This window comes from Engystomops pustulosus, chromosome 4 (assembly GCF_040894005.1).
Source record: "Engystomops pustulosus chromosome 4, aEngPut4.maternal, whole genome shotgun sequence".
Taxonomy (NCBI): Eukaryota; Metazoa; Chordata; class Amphibia; order Anura; family Leptodactylidae; genus Engystomops; species Engystomops pustulosus.
Genome location: NC_092414.1, coordinates 117,457,430 through 117,485,344, shown reverse-complemented (window position 1 = coordinate 117,485,344; position 27,915 = coordinate 117,457,430). Strand labels below are relative to the sequence as shown.

At 40.5% G+C, this 27,915-nt stretch overlaps 1 protein-coding gene across 1 annotated transcript in view; it reads right to left on the bottom strand.

Annotated features, from left to right (window-relative positions):
- Nucleotides 1-3,459: 3,459 nt before the first annotated feature.
- Nucleotides 3,460-27,915, bottom strand: part of NAMPT (nicotinamide phosphoribosyltransferase) — a 34,949-nt gene continuing 10,493 nt past the window's right edge. Inside the window, exons 3-11 of the mRNA XM_072147173.1 lie at nt 24,728-24,831; nt 23,260-23,388; nt 21,636-21,794; nt 17,512-17,648; nt 15,756-15,981; nt 15,534-15,653; nt 15,101-15,241; nt 14,863-14,997; nt 3,460-7,588 (exon numbers count right to left, since the gene is read on the bottom strand). Of these exons, the coding sequence (XP_072003274.1) occupies nt 7,475-7,588; nt 14,863-14,997; nt 15,101-15,241; nt 15,534-15,653; nt 15,756-15,981; nt 17,512-17,648; nt 21,636-21,794; nt 23,260-23,388; nt 24,728-24,831 (1,265 nt within the window). The 3' untranslated portion in view covers nt 3,460-7,474. The remainder of the gene's footprint in view (nt 7,589-14,862; nt 14,998-15,100; nt 15,242-15,533; nt 15,654-15,755; nt 15,982-17,511; nt 17,649-21,635; nt 21,795-23,259; nt 23,389-24,727; nt 24,832-27,915) is intronic.

Sequence of the window (27,915 nt, the reverse complement as noted above, 5' to 3'; positions counted from 1 at the left end):
CATTAAACTTCTGTCTTCAAGCTCTGTAATACATTTTATCTTAAAAATAATTGCTACTTTTGGCATCTACATGGCTCTTTCATGTGCGTTGCCTTACAAGCATACTTGGACCCTGAAATCACTGCAGAATATGCTCTTTGTAGGAAAGAGGAAGGAGTGAGTAGATGCAGCCCAGATCAGGGTCAACTGAAAATCAAACAGAAAATGTGATAAAGAACATCTTGTAATGCAGAATATAATACATAGCATCTCCATCTTACCTTTTATGTACATACATTTTAATAGGCAAAGTTTGTTGACAAGTTGGCCAAAAGTTTTGAGAATGAAACAAATATTATATTTTCACATGATCTATTGTCCTCTGGTTTTTATGTGTGTTTGTCAGATGTTTTTATCACATAGAGAAATACAAGTGCAATCATATTATGAGTAACAAAAGCTTTTATTGACAGTTAGAATGAGTTAATGAAGCAAGTCAATATTTGCAGTGTTGACCCTTCTTCTTCTGGACCTCTGCAATTCTCCCTGGCATGCTCTCAATCAACTTCTGGACCAAATCCTGACTGATAGCAGTCCATTCTTGGACAATCAATGCTTGACTTTGTCACAATTTGTTGGTTTTTGTTTGTCCACCCATCTTTTGAAGATTGAGCACAAGTTCTCAATGGGATTAAGATCTGTGGAGTTTCCAGGCCATGGACCCAAAATGTTTTGTTCCCTGAGCCATTTAGTTATCACCTTTGCTTTATGGCAAGGTTCTCCATCATGCTGGAAAAGGCATTGTTGATCACCAAACTGCTCTTGGACGGTTGCGAAAAGTTGCTCTTGGAGAACATTCTAGTACCATTCTTTATTAATGGATATGTTTTTAGGCAAGACTGTGAGAGCCAATTTCCTTGGCCGAGAAGCAACCCCACACATGAATGCTTGCAGGAAGCTTTACAGTTGGCATGAGACAAGACTGGTGGTATCGCTCACCTTGTTTTCTCAGAACAAGCTGTTTTCCAGATGTTCCAAACAATCGGAAAGGGGATTCATCAGAGAAAATGACTATACTGCAGTCTTCAGCAGTCCACTCCCTGTACCTTTTGCAGAATATCAGTCTGTCCCTGATGTTTTTTCTGGAGAGCAGTGGCTTCTTTGCTGCCCTCCGTGACACCAGGCCTTGCTCCAAGAGTCTCCGCCTCACAGTGCGTGCAGATGCCCTTCTTGGGCGCCCTGGAGCCTTTTTGGCAACAATGGAACCTCTCTCCTTGAAATCCTTGATGATGCGATAGATTGTTGACTGAGGTGCAATCTTTCTAGTTGCGATACTCTTCCCTGTTAGGCCAGTTTTGTGCAGTGCAATGATGACTGCACATGTTTCTTTAGAGATAACCATGGTTAACAGAAAAGAAACAATGATGCCAAGAACAAGCCTCCTTTCAAAGTGTCCAGTGGTGTGATTCTTACTTAATCATGACAGATTGCTCCATTAACACAGGAGTGGATGTTGCTGAGGACAGGGCTGGAGATCAAATCACTGAAACAATTTTAACTGCTCCTTTTGAGGCAGGCCTGCAATGAAGTTGAAATGTGTTTTGGGGGAAAGAAAGTTCATTTTCTAGGCAAAATATTGACTTTGCAATTAATTGCTGTTAAGCTGATCACTCTTTATAACATTCTGGAGTATATGCAAATTGCCATAATAAAACCTGATGCAGTAAAAATTAACATTTGTATCATTCTCAAAAAATTCCAAATGCAGCGAAATTGGTTAAAAAACGCATTTGTGCCGTATTCTTGTGGGCTTGGATTTTACGGATTTCACTGTGCGCCCCAAATGACATGTCTACTTTATTCTTTGGGTCGGTACGATTACGGGGATACCAAATTTGTATAGGTTTTATAATGTTTTCATACATTTAAAAAAATTAAAACCTTCTGTACAAAATTTTTTGGGGGGATTTTGCCATTTTCTGGCGCTAATAACTTTTTCATACTTTGGTGTATGGAGCTGTGGGTGGTGCCATTTTTTGCGCATTTTGATGACGTTTACAATGTTATAATTTTTAGGATTGTGGGACCTTTTGATCACTTTTTATAGAAATTTAAAAATGTTTAAATGGCAAAAAAGTGCCATTTTCGACTTTGGGCGCGATTTTCCTTTACGGGGTTAAACACAGTGAAAAAACTTTATCATATTTTGATAGATCGGGCATTTTCGGATACGGCGATACCTAATGTGTTTATGATTTTTACTGTTTATTTATATTTATCAGTTCTAGGGAAAGGGGGGTGATTTGAATTTTTAGGTTTTTTTTATTATAATTTTTTTTTTTTTACTTTTTTAAAATTTTTATTATTTTTCAGACTCCCTAGAGTACTTTAACCCTAGGGTATCTGTACGATCCTATCACATACTTCCATACTACAGTATGGCAGTATATGTGTATTTTACTACTCATACATTACAATGTGCTGATGTCATGATGTCATGAATGGGTTAACCCGAAGTAGCTTCGGATCTTCGTGAGACCCGAAGCTACCATGGCAACGGATCGCCGCTCCCCAATGACGTCACGGGGAGCGACGATCCTCAGAAAGATGGCGGCGCCCAAGCGCTGCCATCTTTTTGAAGTCGCAGGCACCTTTGCCAGCGGCGATCTGCAGGAAAACACCCGCTATGGGTGCCGGCACCGATCGCGGGTGTTACCGGTAAGGGGTAAAGACTTACCGGCTATGGAGAGGGCTCGGCCCGCGAGCCCTCTCCATGCACCAGGACCCGACATGCGACGTACTATTACGTCACATGTTGGTAAGGGGTTAATCTGGACCACCTAGTTTCCATTTTCTGTAAACCAGTGACAGTATCAAAATAATTCAATTCAGAAGGAAAACAAAAGCAAAGAAATACAGTTGCCAAAAAAAGAGGCATATCAAAACTGTCTGATGCAAGTATACTACACAGTTTATTTTGAACTATTTGAACGTTTAATAGGTTTTGAATTATCACCTGATTCACAGACACTTATCAACTTGATAAATTACCCTAAAAATTAGTAGTCTACAACTATCCCTTCTTTATTGGAGTCAGCAGATTAGTATTCACTACTCCCGAGTAACCTACTATCAGATAGGATATGGGAATTCAGGGTTACAATTTTCAGAATCCATGATGGACAGATTCCCTGATCTTTTTACGGGTGCTGCATAATTCTGTTATAATAACAGACAAAGATCCCTTAAAACTTTGGAGTGTGGACAGCGAATTATAGCTACCAATGTAAAATGACTTTTTTGCCCCACTGCTTATTGGGGTAATGCAGTGGAATAACTTCTGCTGTTACAATCAGTTTGCTATAGGATCTATTGTTTGTTTATAAGGCATAGAATTAATTTATTACTTGTTTCTTCTATTAGTTTAGTGATTTAGCTATATACCCCCATGTACCATACACACAAAAAAGACCATTCATATACAATGGGAAGGTAGAGTTTTATTGTCTTTTATATGTATTACAGGGCACTGTATAGCTTTGTTACATTACAGAAAAACTGACGAAGGATAGAAATTTTTGAAACTTGACATTCCACATAGAGTTTAAGGAATGTAATACCTGGCAATAATATTGAATAGAAATATCAGGGCACTCAGCTTTCTAATACCTTAACATACAAGTCCATACAAAAAAATGGATACATAAAATGCTTGACCAATACATGAAGATCAAATAAATTATATGAACATACATACATGTCTTGCAGTCCAGTTTTATTTAGAAGAAATGCACTGATATAAATTATGAAACAAACATGAAATCATAATAGGAAACCAATGAGATGTGTGAACGTAAAGGTTTCCTTTTATTTAGAAGAGAATAAATATTGCAGATCCCTGATGTAAATCATGAAAGGCAGGGGACATGTAGGTGAACTTTTCACTAGCTCATATGCAGTTTTCCCAAGTCTGGCTTAAATGATCAACAATAATTAATCTCCTTCATACTGTTAATGTTGCAAAGTGGAAAAAAAAGAGAGTCAGCACTAGAAATGCAAAGTGCCTTTCACTGATAAAAACAATGACAAGTCTGATTGTGTAGAAAAATGTATTCCAGAGATGACTTAGTATGTGCCTATAGCAATGCCTCTTCCATCACCTGAAATGGTCATACATAAAACAAAGCAGCAGAATTATCTCTTATTCTTGATTTGTGTCACATACAAAAATAGCAGAATGGAATCTTTAGATGCATTTATTAAAATAGACTATACTTTTATAGGGTAACTAACAGTTCATAGCATAAAAGAAAAAAACACTAGTCACAAAACATATGGAAATACATATTTAAGGAATGAAATCTATGTTCATGACCAAGAGGCAATGTTCTATAATAAACCAAGCTTAAATACAACACTGTATGGGTTTCAGATACATTAAAGGACATCTCAGTTCAAATGATGGTAGATGTGTAGCACTTACTTGCACATTTCTTAATGCACTATAAACAAAACTTGAAAAAAAAATATGCAAAATTAGCTAGAAGCGCTCAGGCGTCACCTCTCGGCATCACCAGCAATGTCAGAGAGCAGGAGCTCTCTCCTGGCTCCTCGGGCGGGAGCAGGCAGTACTATTACAGTGCAGGGCGTAAATAGATTAAAAGCAGACTATGGGAGAGGCGCTCAGGTGATGTCAGCCTAAGCCCCACTGACTAATTTACATATTTTAAAAAAACTTTATCTATGGAAGTGTGCCATTTCTTCATTCACCAAGAACAGTTCCACTTGGAACACTTAAGTGCTAGAAATCTACCATTGGCGAAACTGACAGTAGATGTCCATTAAAGAGACTAAGATTTTTTCTAAGTGTAGTTGGAAATATAATGCATGTATTTATTGAGCAGTTTTTACCATTTGTTTTTGTTGCGGCCTTTCATTTGTCAGCCACAAAACCCTCATTTAAAAACTGCCACAAAATGTACTTTTCGTGGCAGTGTCAACTGCACCTCAAGCACACTGTGTGACAACACCCTTAATATTGTGTTCGGATATGCTGACCATGACTATTTGATTACACAGACTGGGTAACTGCTCACGGCTAAAGTTTATGATAACGGTTAATGTATGTGTGGATCTTACAATTGGAATAATGTGATGCCATTATATATATGCTAAAAGCATGCCGCCATCTAGGGTTATACCCAGACATGATTTTAAGTAACATGTCCACATTTCAGTCATGTCAGAGTGGCACAAGACACCTTGCATTTCAGATTAGGGGCACCAAGGATTAAAAAGGATGACATTTGCAAAACACTGCAGACAATATATATTGTCCTTGTCCTAATAAATCAAAAATATCCAGTGCAGAATAATGTGCCAGAGTTAATGGTCGCGTTTACAGCTTTCTATAAATACAGAGGCCTCCCCCTTCAGTAACATAAAACTTGTGGGGCCTCTACAATAAAACTCAATCAATTGTTCTACCACACCATCAAATACACAACTCTTAGAAAACCTATAGAAGGCAAGTTAGGCGAAAATCAAGTTAAACAAGGAAAATAGACTCTTCAATACAAAAATACATCAAAATGCCACAGCATATGTAAAATACAGAAAAATCATATAGAAGGAACATATTTGCTGCTGAGCTTCTATAGATTCTAAAAATTTCTATAATTTCTGGTTTCTATAAAATTAGTTTCCAAAAGTGATCCTGTTTTTACACTGTCAATATGTTATCACTATACTTTAACTATAGGCTATTGTTCTTACTTACATGATGGATTTCTTTTTGCTAAACTTTATATTTCAATCAAAAAAGTGCCTGAAGCCAAGGGACCTCAAGCTCTAGTGGAACCTTTGCATCTCTATGTGGTCACTTATACTTTAATAATAAGCCATATACATATCTACTAAAGATTACTTCAAAATATAAATAAGGTATGGGCATATTCTGCTGCATGCAGGGTCCAAATTCTAACACAAATCAATCCTGGTCACAAACATGACTAGACCTCATAGAGTAATTAGTTTTTGCAAAAAGCAAAGTGCAAGTGGTTTCCAGTTTCTAGGATGCTTTTAGCTGTTTTCTCAGTGAATATGAAACCAGCTCCTCAATGCTATACATCTACTTATGGCAGAGCTGTTGCCGAAAGTTTTGTGAACTGAAATCTTAGAGTCTACTCTTAACACAACCTTATTCCAAAAATGGAATTCATTTATTCTTGCAAAACTTTGTGCAAGTAAATGTGCGGCATGAGACTACACCCTAAAAGTGTTAGACGGTATATTTATCGGTTTTACAATTTTTTGTGAAAAATCAATAATAACATTTAGATACAGTAATATGGAAATGACAAAAACAAACAATATGTAAATGTTGGTAATATAGCATATAAATCATTTCTAAGAAACAAATTGAACACACGTGGTTTTATGTTGATCAAATATACTTTGCCCAAGCTCTAAACCTGCCGACATCTTCAATACAGGTTCCACAATGTGGACCTATGAAACACATTATTTTAGAATAAACTTGTGTATTTGAATAAAAAAAAGTGTTTGACATACAGGCCAAAGAAAGTAAGTGCATGCATGCAATGCTCATTATTGGAAAAATATGGCATTATAGCTACTAGTTTGCAGGGTTTAGATCTCCTGAAAAGCATACATTTCTATGGCCAACAACAAAAAACAGTCCAAACACTGCTTGAAATATTTGGTGACAATTTTGGAGGTTTATTATAATAGGACATGACAACTGTATTGACAAGTAGTCTTTGGCTTTTCTGGTGCAACCATGTATTATGGAAATATATGAAGAAAGTTTCTAGTAAAACTTTATAAACTCAATATACAACAAAACACACAATTTCCAGAACCATGTTTTATGGACCAGTTCCCTGTATGGCATTTACATGACTGGTAGACTATACTAAAACAGTACATATGACGCAGTGTGTTGTGGAATATACACTATATAATCTAGATGTTGAAATCACACATGCCACAGAGGCTGATGTTTTCATTCTTAAGACACGTTTAGAAAACAGTGCTAGCTATATAAGGCAAATAAAATGTGATCTTGTAGCTGGACAAAGCTGATTTCTTGAGTTTATAAAATATATCTAAACGAGATGATAGAAATATAGAAAGAATTACACTCTCAAATTATTGGAAAGTGAACTAAAAACAATCTACCGGCTTTCTAAATTTGTGCTTGTAAAATAAAAAATTACAAGCAAAGACATGAAACCACTTAAGATTAAATATAATTTACAGTTTTCTGCTGTACAAAACATTAAGAGAATTGTTTATGATTTGAGGGAAAGGGTTATTTGAGATCACTGCAGAGGAAAAACAGTAATTCAGATAAAAGCATTGATAAACCAGCATAAAAAAACAGCAACACAAAAAGATAATCTGACACACAGGTTTGTACAGTAAAAGTTATCCAAGATTTACATACAAAATGATATATATAGTACTGCATTTACTGAATCTCTTCTTCAAGCTCTCTGTTCTTTAGTCCAGCATTGCTTCTTACATCATCAAATGAGTAACAGGCAACTATCTTCCCATTCTTAAAAACTGTCCGCAGAAGATCCTGTAAAAAAAACAAACAAACAAAAAAAACACACCATTAGAAGCCAATTCATGGAATGCACATAATTTCCTATATACTGAGGAAGAAGCTGAGAATAGCATTTGTTGTCAAACAACAATTTCTTATACAAACAGTTATCCTGGCAGACACAGACGATTGGTCCGTTGTATACTAAAAGCTACAGCGATCATCACTGACTCCTATAATAAAAGGAGACACACAAGCCATTTTCATCTTTCCCAATGATATTGAAGCTCCAGATCTTACTGATGCTAAAAGCAACAGCTGAAACAACATAGGAGATAAACGGCCGCATGCATATAGAGAATCTGAAGATGCCGAGCTTGCGAGTAAAACTCCATTATCCCGGCTGCCATCACAACCATATATCTGCTTGAATACTACTTATGAGTATGCTAGAATCCGACTAAAATCTAACAGTGAGTTACAACTGTCATTCCATAATTACTATTATATTTAAATCAACTCTATACTTTCAAATTTGGTTTTCACATATACATCACCCTTAGCAAGGACGGAAATTACTAATATATTGATATGATGGCTAAATATCATTCAGGCTTCGAGCTGCCAATTATGTACACCCTCACCACTTCCCTCTCCCAGGTGACAAGGGCATGCATAATTAGCAGCCCGAAGCGCCGGATATCCTATCCCTGCATTCCGGGCTTATAGTCTTTTTGTCTAGGTGATCTCCGAGTGTCAACAATCAAGAAGACCAGCACAAGGATTGGAATTAATAGGAGCGCAGGTGAAGATTTCTATGTGTTTTTTACTTTTCTGAAGTGTTTTCTTTAAGAGCAGAGACCTTGGAGACCAGTGACTTGGAAATAGATCTCCAGTATGGAGCCTGAATTCCCTTAGATGTCCCCTCCTGAGTGACTAAATGCTTTTCAGGAAGAAAACAATGAAGAGGAATGTGCAAAAGTAGAGCACAATAGGCATCCTCAGGTTAACCAGACTATGGTGCTGCTCCCTGGCAGATGTATCAATAACGTTAGACAAGAGGCTCCTGCAGAGTCCTTTCGTTACCTGAGAGATGGCGACTGACACTTCCTATTTAGAGCAGGTGCGGATGCTGTCTATTTTCAGCAAGACAAAGAGCTTGCATAGCTCTAGACACTCCCCAGCTCCCTGGCTGCATGCAAGTGTTGTATGAAGATTTGAAATAAAGATATGGTCAAGTTTCAATGGTGTGTGCTGTTGATTCCTTTTCTCTAAAAGAATTTTGATATTTTCTGCACCACCAGAATTACCGGTATATTGAATGTTTGACTTCCACACTAACGGGTTATCCACATACAGAGGTCACATTAAAGTGGATACAAGCATCAAGGACTTTACTCCTTATAAATTATTGGTTAGTACGGCATAGTATTGATATTGTGCTATGCAGGAGGATCGTGAGTGTTTGGGCCACTCAACAGGAGAACTAATGCAGCGCTGAAACAGCCAATTACACACTAGTGAATTTAAACAGCATGTAAGGGGCTTTTTAATTGGCCGATAGTACATCATAGGCTGCAGCCAGCACTTACTTCATTACCTTGTACCGCTGCTATACTATGTACACCACTATAGATTGCAGTACACAGTCAGGAGGAATCACACTATATCTTAAAAAAAAAAAAAAAAAAAAGGAGGGCAGCAGTTTATCCTACTGTATCCCGCTCATACATTGGGATATTGGCTTCTGCTCATGTTCCAGGTGTCTCCCAAGGCGACTTAACTGTACATACATGCACAATTACATTACTGGGGAAACACCCGTATGCTACGATCAGCAGAGGCTGGGAATGGAGGCCATACAGTGATATCCATCCCCAATAGCCTTTAATGGCCTCTGCTGAATGTATTTAGCACTCTCCAGCAGGTAGCGGGATGATATGGTGCAGCCTGCTGCATTTTTTCATCCGGCGTTTCCTGCAGGATGCAACATAAAGTGAGCCAACTGGGGACAAAAAGGAAGCTGCCAGTATAAGGCTACATTCACACTGCCGTTTGGTGGGACGTATATATTCGGCCAACTTATATACGGCCGATATACATCCCCCATAAATGGCAACGGGCGCAACAGGAGCAGTATGGTGCAGCCCACGTGCGGCATCGTACTGCTCCATACCCCGTAGAAAGATAGGACATGCTCTATCTTTCTCTGGAATATGGTGTCGTGCGCCATATATTCCTATGGAGAGGGGTGGTGGTGAGCAGCGCTCACCTCCTCCTCTCCACGGGTGCCGCCGTAGCACCTCTCCATTGGAAGGATACTTTGGGAGGGTTTCTGACAAGGAAGGCCTACAACCTATTCCAATGTATGCCTCCAGGCCAACTCCCTTTCCCCCAAAAGTGGAAGTAAAAACAGACATGGCTGCTGCCAATGTTTTGGGTGTCTCCAGAGGGAACTAACTGGTCAAATTTGGACAATTACATCACTGGGGAATTGCCCACAGTATATGCTTACTGGAGCCCGGGGATAAATGTAAAACAGTTGAATCTGTCCACCACAGCCTCTAATGCCTGCTGCAAACTCACCTAGTACTCCTCCACAAATAAATACTCCTCAAAAAAACTTGAAGAAATATTTTTATTTATTTTTCTGACAGAAAAATAATTAGTGCAGCTTCTTTTAATATATATTATAAGTGCCCCCATGACCTAGAAATAATATAATAAAACTTGCCTGATTCCAAAAATAGTAATCCAGCAGTGTAGTTTGATGCATATGACTGCTACAGTAACGAAGCGCTGATGTTCTGTAGATACTGGTCTGATGGTTAACATCAGGGCAGGATCTATGGAACTTTACACCATATATTTAAATTATATAAATTTATCCATCTTTTATATCTCAGATAACACCTTTTATTGTGCCATTCTAGCATCCATAAAGCACATGCTCTTTGCTACATTAAAAAGAGGTTTGTCCAGGAAAGAAAATTCCAATTTTAGCACAAAAGTTGTGCTAAAAAACTCGGCTTATACTCGAGTATATACGGTATGTCATTTGGGGCACAGTGAAAGCTGTAATATCCAAGCCCACAAGAAAACAGCGCACATGCGGTTTTTTCACTGTATTTGGACATGGAACATTAAATACCGTCACTATCAGGGCCGGCGCTATGGGTAGGCAAAGGTGGCAATTGCCCAGTGCCCCCTGAAAGGGGAGAATCTCTTCTTTCAAATGAATCTTGAATTTTGTTTCTAGGTGCTATGGATCCAGAGATATTCAGGTTTAAAGTGAGAATATCAGGTGCCATTTTATATATAAAAATCACTCCCAATGGCAGTTCAACAGTTAATATCTAAATTTTCCTAAAACTTAGAAACACAAATTTAAATTCATATAAAAGAGGAGACTCTCTTCTTTCATAGGAAAAAAGAAGTGAGGTTCTATGTGTCACAGGAGCCGCTGCACCTCACAGATAATGGAAATATTCACTTTATATGTTACTACATTTTGAGAAGGGATAATATCAACTAATATTCATGTTTTTAACCCTTCTCTTTGCAGAACTATCTGAGAACACACTTTCTCTCTTATTGCCTTTTATTTTGTGATAGTTTTCTGTTGTTGGGAAAATTGACTGATACAATGAACATTCAAACCCAGAACATGTCCATAAAGTTATATGTAACACCAAAAGCACACACATGTTCTGGAATAAAGTTATTATTTCCCATCATCCTCCATTACTTACACCTATGTTATGATGTTTCCACTCTCGTTCTTACGAAGCGCGGAGGGTTCTGTTATTGTGAAGCTAATACAATGGCGCACATCTAAAAGTGACTTTATTATCTCATTAGAGAGGTTTATGGATATATAGTTATTTATTTGGGTTACCATTGTGTAAGGAACATACAATAATAGATCTGTGTGAATTTTGTAGCTGAAAAGCAGATATCTAGTTATTACAGTGTTAGTGATATTATGATGATTTATTTATGTAAACATATCAATATGGGACATTTGTGAACTGTATACATGTCCATCTATTACATTTAGGAGATGTGAAGGTAAATAGTTTCTGTTTGGAGAACATTTTTTGCCATCAAAGTCAAATTTTAAGTATTTTTTTTGTAAAATGTTTCATTTCGAATCAAAGTTGCATGAAGGCTCCTATGTCTATAAACTCTTTGATGCTATTTTGAAAATGGGGCAAGTGTCTGCTTTCAGAAAATATCGGTCCCTATTCCCAATGGGCCTCACAAGTCTAATCAGCCTACCAGTAATTTTTTGGAGTGTGGGATGAAACCGGAGGACTCGGAGGAAACCCACGCAGACACAGAGAGAACATACAAACTCTTTGCAGATGTTGACCAGCGCTGCAAGGCTGTAGTGCTAACCATTGAGCCACCGTGCTGCCCAGCTATCTCCTATAAAATTCTCCAAAATTACAGTTTGTTTTACTATACTAAAGGAGCCTCTTGCTGACTGTGACTGGTCATAAAATAGTTTTATTTTGGGGCCCCACTTTTAGTTTTGCCCAGGGCCCCACTTTGTCTAGAACCGGCCCTGGTCACTATGAAGTGCAATTTGTTATGCAGAAAACCGTCACAGAGCTGGTAGGAAGTGGCACGTGGGTACCAATTAACAAATCATTTGATTTGAAACATGCGCATGAAAAACAAAGTTAAAAAGCAAACATGCGCGTGAAAAACAAAAACGATAATGACTTCTAGCAAAAACTGAACAAAACCGCAGGCAAAAACGTCAGTTTCTTACACACTGTACTCTGACTTGCAATGCAAGTGTGAAAGAGGCCTTTCTCATAGATCCAGGCACAGTTTCTGTGGTAATCTTAATATATTTAACCTACTAGCATTTGGACAATACAAGAAGTGTGTCTAAGCAGACACATTGAGGCAGATTTACTTACCCGGTCCATTCGCGATCCAGCTGCGTGGTCTCTGCGGTGGATTCCGGTCCGGCTGGGATTTATTAAGGCAGTTCCTCCGACGTCCACCAGGTCGCGCTGCTGCGCTGAAGAGCATCGGAACGCACTGGAATACACCGAGCCGGGCTGAGTGAAGGTTTTTTCGCGAATTTTTTTTCCCGAAACAGTCGGGTTTACGTTCGGCCACGCCCCCCAACGATTTCCGTCGCGTGCGGCAAAATCTCGGGGCAATTCAGGGGAAATCGGCGCAAAACGGAAATAATTGGGTAACACGTCGGGAAAACGCGAATCGGGCCATTAGTAAATGACCCCCATTATGATCCATCTAGTTCTGTGTTCTGATAATATGGTCAGATCATCAGGGTACTGTTTTATATACATTTTCATTTAGCTTCTGAACATTCACTAGCATATGAGACTTGGAAAGAGAGATGAGACAGATGAGATCCATGAGACGCATATTACAAATGACATTCTCCCCTCATCACAGCCATAACATATGGTCATATCTACTATATACCTCCCTTCCTCTCCCCTGATTAAAGAATTTATCTGCTTATAGCTAGTAGCTGTAGACAGTCTGTGTGTGTGTGGGGGGGGTATTTGTCCTGCAATGCAAAGGTGGGGGCCACTTCAGCATCAGACAGAAGAACAATAGGTCTGTGGAACCTAAACTCAGAAGATCCAGGGTTGTGTCCAGGTGCAATCAAAATTATGTACATCAGGACGCTATAGACAGGTTGGAATGATATCTGTGAAATGCTGCATTTTTGTTAACATTGAATTAGAGAATGTGTTATTTTTGTTCTCGAGTACATTTAAGAATCTCGCCTTCATGGGAATACCCCTGTAACTTTAAAGGAATGAGGTCCAAGGCCCACACCTGCGTTTGGACCATTAAGTTGCCGGTTACTTTTTTTACCCACTTCGTGTCTAATGGACTACAAACCTGTAGTGGAAAATGGAAAGCTAAGCAGCAATTAAACAATTTTTCTTCTAGGGCCTTTATACATGACACAGTTTGATCAGAAAAACTTGTTCCATGTGCAACAGCCTTTACTGAAATATTCTAGCAAAAGATGAAACTTCTTTAACCGGGCCCTTTCCTGTTTTTTCATGTCCATTTTTCACTCCCCACCTTCAAAAATCTATAACTTTTTTATTTTTACATGTACAGAGCTGTGTGATGGCTTGATTTCTGCATAACAAATTGCACTTCATAGTGATGGTATGTAATATTCCATGCCATGTACTGGGAAGCGGGGAAAAAATTCCAAATGCAGTGAAAATGGTGAAAAAACGCATTTGCGCCATTTTATTGTGGGCTTGGATATTACGGCTTTCACTGTGCACCCCAAATGACATGTCTACTTTTTTCTTTGGGTTGGTGCGATTACAGGGATACCAAATTTGTATAGGTTTTATAGAATGTTGTTTTCATACATTTACAAAAATTAAAACCTCCTGTCCAAATTTTTTTTTTATTTTGCCATCTTCTGCCGCTAATAACTTTTATAGTTTGTTGTACAGAGCTGTTGGTGGTGTCATTTTTTGCGACATTTGATAATATTTTCAATGATATCATTTTTAGGACTGCATGACCTTTTGATCACTCTTTATAGATTTTTAAATATTTTTCAAAATGGCCAAAAAGTGCCACTTTTGACTTTGGGCGCTATTTTCCGTTACGGGGTTAAATACATTAAAAAACCGTTAATATATTTTGATAGATCGGGCATTTTTGGAGGCGTCGATACCTGATGTGTTTATGATTTTTACTGTTTATTTATATTTATGTCAGTTCTAGGGAAAGGGGGGTGATTTGAATTTTTAGGTTTTTTTAATTCTAATTTTTTTTTAACTTTTTTATTTTTCTTTTTACTATTTTTCAGACTCCCTAGGGTACTTTAACTCTAGGTTGTCTGATCGATCCTATCATAGTATGGCAGTATATGGGGATTTTCCTCATTCATTACAATGTGCTATCAGGGGTTAGAACGAAATAGCCTCGGCTCTTCGGAAGACCCGAGGCTACCATGGAGACAGATCGCCGCTCCCCGATGTCGTCACGGGGAGTGGCGATCCTAGGCAAGATGGCGGCACCCCTGCGCCGCCATCTTTTTGAGGCTGTCGGCAGCTTTGCTTGCAGCGATCACTGTTATAACACCCGCGATCAGTGCTAGCAATATGCAGCAAAGACTTACCGGCTATGGAGAAGGCTCAGCCCGTGGGCCCTCTCCATGCAGCGGGACCCGACCGCCGCCGTGAATACAGGGCGGGCAGTCACCAACCAGTTAAACAGCAGCTAGAATAGCTCAGTGATTATCAGTTCTAATGAGGATAGATTGTACTTACTGGTCCATATTCCTCTAGATCACCCTTTCCTTCCTCAAGAGTCACAAACTCATTTGTTGAGGTTTTGTGAAGAGAGAGTCGCCCTTTCTTTGATCTTTTGTTTGGATCAGCCACAGGATCTTTAAACACATTTACCTGCAGAAATACATATTATAAACAGGCATGATAAAATAAATGACTAAATAACTTGTTATATTGGATAATATTTCCAGATGATATTGTAAATTTGTCTTCTTACCCCAAGGCCATTGGTCACCACATAGCTACACTTAAATGAGCAGTTTAATAGATCACGGGTAAGTTTCTGTAGAAGAGCCCCTCCAGATCCAAAAGCAATATTCTCAATACTCCACATATGCTTCTTCATTCCTTCTACAATCTGAAAATAACACACTATATTGAGAGCAGTGCAAACAAGCAAACAAAAAACATTTAGGTCTATAAAAAAAAAAAAAAAAAAGATGGAGGTCGATAGACCTTGAATCTTGAGGTAGGTGGGGGTCCCACAGTTAAGACCTACACCTATCAAATTTCAATACTATGTGCACATATTGAAATTTGTGATTTTTATGTAAGCTTGCAAAAAAAAGTCTTCAATTATAATCATATTAAAACAACAACAACAAAAGAAAAAAAAAAAAAAGTGTAAAGGATCTGCACACATTCCTTACCTCTTGCAAAGTGTTTATATCTACACCATCTCCTTGTATTACACGAATGTAAGGTGGCAAAACTTTGTAGCCTCTTGAATTTTCACGAACAGGGAATTTTTTCCCCAGAATTTCTAGCACCTAAAATGTAAAATTGCCACATTAAAACAAAACAAAATAAGTGCACAACAAAGGAGATCACCTAACTTACATACACATGATATATATATTTTCTTATCTTACCTTTAAAACTGTATCCAGAGGATTTCCAGAGTCTGGACGAATTATCAGAGGTGCATCTGCACTTCTTGATTCTATTAAACTCCTCAAATCTTCTCCCCAAATTTTCTCGCAAGCATTGTAAATATCATAACTATCACTAACCACAGAAACCGGTACTGAAGAAAACTGTGTTACAATGTGTTTAAAAGCATCCTTCTCATGGTCTTTTCCCCAGGCTGTAATTGTACTGTAACAGATAGATAGCAGGTAAATATATAAATAAACAAAGACATTACAATATTACGTTTGGGCTCCTTTCCAAGAACGTGTCAGGACCCTCCCCTCTCCATAGCAGGCATGGTTCCAGTTTGTGTACAAGGAGCCTAAATCAAATGTTGTGACCAACTTATTGAGATTTTTTTTTTAAAAAGCATGAAGAAATTGTGTATTTTTTTATTTTAGTCCATGGCAGAGGCAGTAAAACTAAGTGGCCATAAAAAGGTCAACCAGCCACAACTGCAGCAGAGGAACCGAGGAGGCAATGTGTGATACGCATTGATCCCATTGCCACCAAAGCACCATGTAGAGAAATAAACTTACAGAAGCATTGAACAGGTTTACATTATGTGCCTGGAACACATTAACATGCTACCAACCAGGGCCGGTTCATAGGCGGGGCTCCCACCATCTTGCCCCACAGTGGGCCCCCACCAGCTAAGCATGTCTGACACTGACTGGGAGCGATGTCCAGCGGCGCTGCTGTAGAGCATCGCCCCCAGACAGGCAGGAAAAGTCAGCTTGCACAGAGCTAGCTCTGCAACATTGCCCGATCGCTGCTGTGAGCTGACAGCCTCTGGATGGAATGATGTGCTGCACCGCGGCTGCAGAGCATTGCTCCCAACTAGAGACAGCTCTCAGTGACCACACAAGCCCTCCCCCGATTGAGCCCCTTCCCCCTATGATCGGCGGCCATACAACCGCCGCCATGGGTCTATATGGCTGTGCGGGCTGACGTGTACGTTACCTGGGACTGCGTGTCTGGTAGGGGTGAGGAGATAGATATATATGTATTACTTGGGGGGACGAGGCGGCTGTGTGTAACGGGTTACTTGGGGGGGCGAGGCGGCTGTGTGTAGCGGAGTTACTTGGGGGGGGGCGAGGCGGCTGTGTGTAGCGGTGTTACTTGGGGGGGCGAGGCGGCTGTGTGTAGCGGTGTTACTTGGGGGGGCGAGGCGGCTGTGTGTAGCGGTGTTACTTGGGGGGGCGAGGCGGCTGTGTGTAGCGGTGTTACTTGGGGGGGCGAGGCGGCTGTGTGTAGCGGTGTTACTTGGGGGGGCGAGGCGGCTGTGTGTAGCGGTGTTACTTGGGGGGGCGAGGCGGCTGTGTGTAGCGGTGTTACTTGGGGGGCGAGGCGGCTGTGTGTAGCGGTGTTACTTGGGGGGGCGAGGCGGCTGTGTGTAGCGGTGTTACTTGGGGGGGCGAGGCGGCTGTGTGTAGCGGTGTTACTTGGTGGGGCGAGGCGGCTGTGTGTAGCGGTGTTACTGGGGGCGAGGCGGCTGTGTGTAGCGGTGTTACTGCTGAGATAGTGGAAAGTGAGAAGGAGGACGTGTATGCACGCTACACTCAGTGGGGGCCTCCACCAGATTTTGCGCCCAGGGGCCCCCACCAACCTTAATCCAGCCCTGCTACCAACTACATGCTTACATGATCACATTGGAAAGTAAATTATCTCGCCAGTAGCAGAAATGCATAGAGGATCCAGGAATTTCAAACTTACCTGTGTTCAGCAGCTGGTACTGAAAAACCAGGGACTGGGTCCTTGGTCCCGTAGTACCTCTTTATCAAGCCAATTCCTGCTACGGTATCTGTTCCTTTAAAGTTAACCAGGTGAGCTGATGCTCCAATACCTGCAGTCTTAATAAAAAGTAAAATAATTAGTCTTTGTTGCCATATTCTACAATCAATACAACTTATAAGGAGTTATAATAAACACTGGATCTGTAAGGAGTTAAATAGAGGAGATAAATAGACCCTTATCAGATAAATACTTGTAGTAATGTTCTCTCATTTCTCCATAGTAGAAAAACACCCAGACGAAGGCTCAGTACGAGCAGAAGAGCGAGTCGGGGACACAGTCATCCCCGGACATTGGAGTCTCCCATCATTTCACCTTGGTAAAGACTGGTATTTTCACCTTAGCTGCCTCTTATATGCTGTTACAGCAATTGATTGAGCTGCATTTACCCAGAACCAAAGCTTATATGTGCTTGGCGCGTTCTTACGGTTTTGAAACTGCTTACCATTTGTGCAATAAGTCATCACGTATCTTCAACCAATGTCCGGGTATGTGTGTACCACCACTAGAGAACTAAATCTGTTTGTCATTGTTTGTGGTCATTCCTTCATTTTATTAAGAAATTCGGGGGCGTATATAATTATGTCAATAAAGTTTGATACATTCTTATGATACCTTTTGTGTTAAGTCTAGCCTTCTGTCTCCTCTGTCGAGGGGCAAAAATTGGGTAGTTGATAGTAGAAAAACAACATAAATTATTGTTAAATAGCATAATTTAGCATAACTTCTGACATGGCTTTATGATATGTTAGCAGTTTGTAAAAATAAAAGGAACACTAACATCCAACAGCGCGTTTTATGCCCCATAAAGTGTATTTTGTGTATCTTGAAAAATATATGTGAGTATTCTGCTGCCTCCAATGAAGTACAAAACACAAAGTATAATTTCTAAAGCTCTCAATTTTTTTACATTTCTGAATCCCTTTTTACCCTCCAATAAACAGAACAATGCTATATGATCTTTTCTATACACACACACACACACACACACAATCTCCATGTGTCACAACATTTCCAGATTTACCAGTCTCCAAACATTTCCACGGAGGCCGGACATAACGAATCTCAATTGAATGTACATATTATTGACCAGGCTCAACCTCACAGATTAAGGGCGCATTCACACTGCCGTTGCCCGCCGTACTGTTGCACGGTGGGGCACACGGCGGCGCCGGGGAGAGGAGGAGGAGGAGATGAGCGCTGCTCACCCCGCCCCTCTCCATAGAGTGTTTCAGTGATAGCGTTACCGGAAACCTCCTGCGGCAGGGTACGGTTTAATCATCGCACCGCTCGCAAAGCGGTCTGATGTATCCCCGAAAATTTGGGTGACAGGTCCTCTTTAATTACAGACACCTTTGACAACTGTTACAGCTGTTTATTGTAGCCTATGGCTAAAATACAGTAAATTCCCAATATCCAGAGGTCCGTTTGTAACTAGGGGTAGTCTTAAAGGGGTATTCTCATCTGGGCATTTACATTAAAATAAATTAATTTGCCTTATGTAAACATTTCTTCAATTGGATGTTAATAAAAAAATGTTCCTGTGTGAAGATAATTTCTCATAAATATAGCCATGTTGTCCCTTAGAAACCAGATGGCTTCCTCGGATACGACCACGTCATACTCTGGCAGCGGTGGCCAGACTTGCGCTATAGAGTCCAGCTGGACCACCAGGATTCAGCAATCATTACCACAGGACGGCTGTGCGACATGCAGTAACTCCCGGATATTTCATATACAATAACCGTTTGTTTCTTTGTGCAATCCCTCCAGCAGAGGTGGCCGTATCCGAGGAAGCTATCTCGTTTCTAAGGGACCATATGACTACATTTATGGGAAATTATCTTCACACAGGAACATTTTTTTTAATAACATCCAATTGAAGAAATGTTTACATATGGCAAATTAATTAATTAATTAAATTAATGAAACTGAATGTGAATGCCCAGATGAGAATACCCCTTTAAAGTCGGGTATTCTTAAGAAGGGGACCACCTGTATATGTAAATGTATTGATATTTGTATATTTATGTAAATTAATTTTGACTATGTCACTATGTTTAATGATGTTACTACCTGTCTTTTTACTGTTGATGCTCACACTATTGCACTTGTAACTTTGCTTAACCCCTTAATGCTGAAGTCACTTTTCACCTTCCTGACACGGCCCATTTTTTCAAATCTGCCCTGTGTCACTATAAATTATTACAACTTTGAAACGCTTTAACATATCCAAGTGATTTTAAAACTGTTTTCTCGTGACACTTTGTACTTCATGTTAGTTGAAAAATTTTGGTGGTATGTTTTGCATTCATTTATGAGAAAATCAGATATTTGGTGAAAATTTGGAAAAATTCTCAATTTTCGAACTTCAAAATGTTCTACTTTTTCCACACATAGTCATCACCGCAAAAAACATAATAACTAACATTCACTGAATGTCTACTTTATGTGGACATGGTTTTTTTATGCATACTCTTATTTTTGTAAGATGTTATTGGCCTTTGAACGTTAGGTGCGATTTTTCACATTTCATAAAAAACGCAAAATCCTGCTATTGAGGGACCTGCTCAGGTTTCAAATCACTTTGAGAGGCCTAAATAAAAGTAAAACCCCATAAATTACCCCATTACAGAAACTACACCCCTCAACGTACGTGAAACTACTTTTATGAAGTTTGTTAACCCTTTAATTGTTTTACAGGGGTTAAAACAAAATCGGATGCAATTTTGAAAGTAAAATTTTTTGGGCTAAATTAATGTGTTTTTCAAAAAATGTACAAATTCTCAGTGGATAAAATACCAAATCGCTCCACAAAATTTGATACCCAATCCCTCCCGTGTATAACAATACCCCATATGTGGTGGTAACCTGCTGTATTGGCGCACGCCAGGGCATCGAAGGGAGCTGCGCCATTCAGAGCAGATTATGCATTGTCACTTTTTATTGGCTATATTTTGCGACATGAGATGCACTTTACAAATACTTCATTTTAGTGGGTCATTAGCTTATTGATGAGATTTTATTAACTCTTGAATGTATGGAGGAAAAAAAAATTGTCAATTTTTTTTTACTTTCTTTTCGTATTTTTTGGAGGTCGTACATCGTTCACTATATTATCTTTATTCTATAGGTCACTACGATTACGGTGATACCTCATTTATATAGTTTTTCATTTATTTTTACAATTTGACTGGATAAAAACTAATATAGAGGAAATCTCATTTGTTTTTGCATCGCCATCTTTTCGGAGACGTAACTTTAATATTTTTCGGTTGACAGAGCTAGTTTAGGGCTTATTTTTTACCAGTTGAGTTGTTATTTTCAGTGGTACCATTTTGGCGCACATAACTTTTTTTGATCACTTTTTAGAACATTTTTGGGTAGAGATTTTATGAAAAATGTACTTTTTTGGCGTGTTTTTCAGGTTTTATTTTTACGGCGTTCACTGAGCGTATCCAATAATGTTTCTGAGTTATTGTACAGATTGTTTCAGACGCAGCGATACCAAATATGTGGGGGGTTTTTTTTGCGATTTTGTGGTTTTTTTCACTTTATTGCATGTGTATAGGGAATATTTGTGTTTAGGGGACTTTAACTTTATTTAATTTTTAAAAAAAAAATTATTTTATGTAATGTTTTTAACATTTTTTATATACTTTGACAGGTTAGCTTGAACAAGTGATCCACTGATCACTTATTCAAGCTCTTCTTCACATTACACAGTGTAATACAGATGCGCATGCTCAGTGCGTTACAGCCGGGTCCTGCCAGAAGGCACGGACCCGGCACACAGGAGAGGATCGCGCAGCAGCGGAACCGGTAAGAAAGGCCCAAGTGTTTAGGGGCTGAAACATGAAAATAAAAATACTTAAATTTGTTTTCACCAGAATTTTTGGAGTTCTGCCATTCTCCCATTTTTTTGGTTGACGAACTGTTGTCTGGGTGCTAAGCCTTGCTTTCAAAGTTTGATTGTTTGCTGCTCCCCCTATTTATTTGCACTCTATCTGTAAAAGTAAATTGAATTTGACATTGTGAAAAATTACCTCTTGCGAAGAAACCCCTCGGTAGCCAAAGTCATGTAATTTATACTCCAGACCTGTTAAACTGCCAGATGTTTCCAATAAATATTTTGCAAGTATTTTCTTCTGTTCTCTGGAGTTAGTTGCAACAGTGATTGGGTACCATGTTTGCACAAGGATGGTCTGTATAAAAACAGAACAACAATCATAGAAGATGGTTATAGATTAAAAATACATTTGAAAAAAAAAAATCTTTTAAAAAAATTATATGACTAAAAGATGCCCAAAATATAAAACAGTTGCAATCCTACAGAAGCTAAATTAGTACTCAAGGTGTGACTTGAAATTGTACATTTTAATACTTTTCCTTTAGATGAAATGTAAATATTTTCAGTTCCTTAATGCCGAGGATGTTGCCACATACCGCGTTCTAGGACCATTTTAAGGTATGGGTTTTCAGTCCGTTTAAAAACTGATAAGTTTTTTAAATGCATGCGTTTTTGAATGTTTACCATGTGTTTGGCTGCTTTGAACATATTTATCTTAATTTCTAGAAGTGTAAGTAGCTGTGAAACAGATTAAAACCAGCTAAAACACATAGCCTCCTGTGCTTGGCCAGGCTACTAAGGCTATACCACACCCCTGTAGCCTCCAAAGTCTTCACCACGCATAAGCAGTAGGACTTAATAGAAAGCTATCTGCCATCAGGAATAACTCAGTGTGTTCCCGATGGTAGGCTTCATTTAAAGGGGAACCCCTCTAGCCCATCATTTCAAGGAAGCAAGTATAAGGAGCTGCAGAAGACACTTTGAAAAAGTACATACAACCTCTGTCTCTGAACCTAAATGGTGATGGATTGACTTTGTCCAAATTTTTATGGCCCACTGAGGATTTTTGAACAGCCCGCAGGACCACCCGCCAGATTCAAGTCACGTTGGCTGGTCAAAGACACTTAGCAGGGACCGTGGCAGTGCATAAGCCAGATGCAGGAGTCGTGCTCCTGGCTTGTGCACTACTGCCACTGACTGCTTGTGCAGTGGCAGAGCAGGGAGTAATACAGCAAGTAATCCCTATTCTGCCACTATGCACAGCTCTGCACTGCAAGAAAGAAGACTGGAGAAACCAAAATAGAAGGAACTGCCATAAGAAGGGAGGATGGAATAGGGTGCACTGTAAAGGAGGCAGAATGAGAGGGGGTACTATTAACTGAGGCATAATGGAGGGAGCATTATAAAAGGGGGCATTAGGAGATGTGGCACTACAAGTGGGGGCATAATGGAGGAAGCATTATAAAAAAAAGAGGGTAAAATAAGAGGGGGCATTAGTTAGAGTAGAACAGAGTTAAGTATATTAGCCTGGCACTAAAACCATTTCAATTTCGTATGTGGCCCCATGGGAACATTATTTCAGTTTGCCTTCATTAAAATGCCTCATCTCAAGACAGTTACTTTATTTTGCCCATCATGGGCAATAAGAAAAAAAAACTTTTGTAATGTGTTAACCTGCTAAAAAATTTGTCAGCTGACACTTACATTTAGTGTACACATTGATCAAAATGAATGAATCAACAAACTAAAGCAAGCAAAAGAAAAATAAGCAAACTAAATTTTTATATAAAGAGAGCATTAACTATATTATGAAAACAAACCTCAATCCAGTTTGTAAGCCAGTAGCATTCAGGATCTGTATTTTCTACAGTAAACAATACATTCCCTCTGGGGATCACACTGCCTTCAGGCACAGCCTTTACTTCAATTGGCAGATGGCCATCATATTTCTAAAATGCAAAAATAGGTAATGAAATGGTTACAATATAATACCATGCAATGACACAGAAAAATTATAAACATTCATCTGCCCTTCACATTGTGTTCCAACTCCAGAATGCAGAGCTGAAAAATTCCAATCCTACAGAGAGCACAGAGTTTAAATGCCAGTTTCCTAAAACAGATCACAGAACCACATTGCATGTGGTGAAGGTTCCTGTAACTTTCACCATGGAGATTAATAGAGCATCTCAATAGAGAAATAAAGAACAGACTTGAAGGGGTTGTCCAAAGGTTCAAAAACATAGCTACTTTCTTCCAAAAAAAAGTCAACTCCTAACCGTAGTTTGGGCCAGTATTGCAATTCAGCTCCAATAATTTCTATGAAGTTCAGTTGCGATTGAACTTAACAGGGTAATAGGGCCGTGAGATTATTTAGTTTATTCTGCGGCCCACAGCCCCATTATTTCCTGTGGGCTTGTGCACCACACTAGGAGTCTGCCGATTGCCTGCATTGCAAATTACAGTGCAGATTCTATTTATGCCCACCTTCCGGCCACATATATATACATAAACACACAAGTTACTACTGCAGTGTGACTTGGTCACAAGTTATAATTTTACTAGTACTCTCTCTAGGCCTCGCCTCGTGCAGCAGAAATTCTTGGTTCACCCCTGGTACAAGCTACAAGAACAAAACACACAATTCCACCCTATGCCACCTGCACATTAAGTGGTTGGGGAGTGGGCAGGGCCAGTTTGGCACATTAAAGGGAACCTTTACTAAAGACAGGTTGAAAGAGCCTATTACAGCTGCATTGCAAATATGCCTTTCTGCATATATTTTGTGTGTTATAACTTGCACCCTGACAGAATCCTCTGTGTATGTGACTTGTCTGTGCTGCAGGCTGCCCAGCTCTTCTCCCCCACACCTTTGTGCTCCTGTAAAGCTCCTCCCTCTCCCACTGATGTCAGCTCACCAGGCTGTGACCTGTAAAGGAGCAGGAGGGAGGAGCTGTAAAGGAACACAAAGGTGGGGGCCAAGAGCTGAGCAGTTTGCAGCAAAGACAAATCACATTGCATCCAAAGCCCAATCCCTAGGACTAAACAAAGGATTCTGTCAGGGTGCAAGGCAAGTTATAACACACAATTATATTGTAATGCAAATGCTTAGAGAAAGCAGAAAGGCATGTTTGCAATGCAGCTGTAATGGGCTTCTGTATCCTGTCTATATGAAAAGGAGGTCCCCTTTAACTACAATATATACAATGCAGTCTGTAATGATAACCACCCAGAAGGAACAATGTACATCAGATAAAAAAATGGTGAAAAGCCAAAACCACGACTTACCTCAAGGATGTAATTCCAGCCAGGCTCATTGAAGACATCATCCTGAAAGTGCTCTCTATATACCTCTTTGGCTTCCTGAATTTTCGCTTTGGTCACCACTTTTCCTGTTACAAAGAAAAAAATGCAAACATATTAAAAATGATAACCACAAAACGCTCTTTCTAAAACTCCTTAAAGAGCTGAACTATCAAATGAGCCTTATTTCAAAGCTGTGTATAGGACTTAAAGGGGTTGTCTGAGACCCTAATAAAAATATATTGGTGGCTGCTGGAGGGCTGCTTAAATAAATAAACTTGTACCTTCATGATCCCTCCCAGTGTCCGTACTCCCTGGTCCATACTCCTGTTTGTTTACAGGGGCACAGAAGCTGCGCTGAGGACAGTTTCCGTCCAGCCGGTCACGCCTACCCGACAACATTCACATTGCTTTATCAGGTGCTGAGATATGTGGACAGGTGGACAAGGCCGGCGACCTCAGCCAGCAGGAAGCTGTTCAAAGCACAGCTTCTGTGCCCTTGTTTGTTTACAGGGGATGAACCGGAGAGACGGCGGCGCAGGACACCATAAGTACATGTTAATTTTTTTAAGCAGCCCCCCCCCACGACCCCATACTGTGTATACTCAAGTATCAGCTGACCAGAGTTTTTTTTTAACACAAAAAAACTAAAAACCTATTGACATTGAGTACAAGCCTAGGGTGGGAAATGCATTGGTCACAGCCTCCAGCCAGCCGCCTGAACCCCCCCCCCCCAGTATATAGCCAGCCGCCTGAACCCCCCCCCACAGTATATAGCCAGCCGCCTGCTCCCCCCCCACAGTATATAGCCAGCCGCCTGCTCTCCCCCCCACAGTATATAGCCAGCCGCCTGCTCTCCCCCCCACAGTATATAGCTAGCCGCCTGCTCTCCCCCCCCACAGTATATAGCCAGCCGCCTGCTCTCCCCCCCACAGTATATAGCCAGCCGCCTGCTCCCCCCCCCACAGTATATAGCCAGCCGCCTGCACCCCCCCCACAGTATATAGCCAGCCGCCTGCTCCCCCCCACACACACTATATAGCCAGCCGCCTGAACCCCCCCCCACAGTATATAGCCAGCCGCCTGCTCCCCCCCCACAGTATATAGCCAGCCGCCTGCTCCCCCCCACAGTATATAGCCAGCCGCCTGCTCCCCCCCCACAGTATATAGCCAGCCGCCTGCACCCCCCCCACACACACTATATAGCCAGCCGCCTGCACCCCCCCCACACACACTATATAGCCAGCCGCCTGCACCCCCCCCACACACACTATATAGCCAGCCGCCTGAACCCCCCCCCCACAGTATATAGCCAGCCGCCTGCTCCCCCCCACAGTATATAGCCAGCCGCCTGCTCCCCCCCCACAGTATATAGCCAGCCGCCTGCACCCCCCCCCACAGTATATAGCCAGCCGCCTGCTCCCCCCCCACACACTATATAGCCAGCCGCCTGCTCCCCCCCCACACACTATATAGCCAGCCGCCTGCTCCCCCCCCACACACTATAGCCAGCCGCCTGCTCCCCCCCCACACACTATAGCCAGCCGCCTGCTCCCCCCCACACACTATATAGCCAGCCGCCTGCTCCCCCCCACAGTATATAGCCAGCCGCCTGCTCCCCCCCACAGTATATAGCCAGCCGCCTGCTCTCCCCCACAGTATATAGCCAGCCGCCTGCTCCCCCCCACAGTATATAGCCAGCAACCTGCCCCCTCACCCCAGTATATAGCCAGCAGCCAAAAAAAAAAATTCTTTGCTCACCTTTCCGACACCCCTGCACAAATCATCTTCTGTCTTCAGCTCCAGATCCTTCTTCGGGTCCACACGGGGTGCCGTCGCATACACCACGAAGTCAGCCACTTGCTGACATCAATGTGTGCCGATGGCAGAGCACACACACTACGATATCGGCAAGCGGCTGACGTCATGCTGTGTATGACACAGTGCACAGGAACCTGAAGACGGAGCTGATGACCTGTGGGGGGTATTGGAAAGGTGAGTACAGAGGGGTTTTTTTTCATAGACTTGAGTATAAGCTGAGTAAGGGTTTTTCTGCACATTTTTTGTGCTGAAAAACTCGGTTTATACTCAAGTTATGTATGGTATGTATTTATTAGGGTCTCGGACAACCCCTTCAAGATTAACTGTTCACTGCAGGGAAAGAGGGAACAGACAGAAGGCACAGAGAAATGAGTAGGAAAAGAGACCCAAGTAGTGTAATTGCAATTGTAGTGAATCAGTGGGCCACTACATTAAATTTTTACTTTTATTATTTTTTCAGGAGCACACAGACAAAAAAGGTCAAAAACTGGCATGAAAGGCATGCTACATTTTTCCATACTAACCTGGTATAATTTCATCAGTCATCTTTGCCTAGTTAGAGAATCACTTTACTATCCAACTTAACATATTGGCATGCTGCATTGTTCTCTAATTGCACATTGTAATGAATGGGGAGTAAAAACCACATATACTGCCATACAGTAGTATGGCAGTATATGATAGGATGAATCAGACTACCTAGGGTTAGAGTACCCTAGGGAGTCAGAAAAATAGTAAAAGTAAAAATAAAAAAAGTTAAAAAAAAAAACACAACTAAAAATTCAAATCACCCCCCTTTCCCTAGAACTGATATAAATATAAAAAAACAGTAAAAATCATAAACACATCAGGTATCGCCGCATCCGAAAATGCCCGATCAAAATATAATAACGGTTTTTTTACTGCGTTTAACCCCGTAACGGAAAATAGCGTCCAAAGTCGAAAATGGAATTTTTTTGCCATCTTGAAAAATGTAATGAAACGCCATCAAAATTCGCAAAAAATGACACCACCCACAGCTCCGTACACCAAAGTATGAAAAATGTATTGGCGCCAGAAGATGGCGAAATAAAAAAAAAATATATATTTTGTACAGGAGGTTTTAATTTTTTTTAAATGTATGAAAACATTATAAAACCTTTACAAATTTGGTATCCACGTGATCGTACCGACCCAAAGAATAAAGTAGACATGTCATTTGGGACGCAGAGTGAAAGCTGTAAACTCCAAGCCCACAAGAATACGTTGCAAATGTGGTTTTTCACCATTTTCACTGCATTTGGAATTTTTTCCCCGCTTCCCAGTACACGCCATGGAATATAAAATACAGTCACTATAAAGTGCAATTTGTT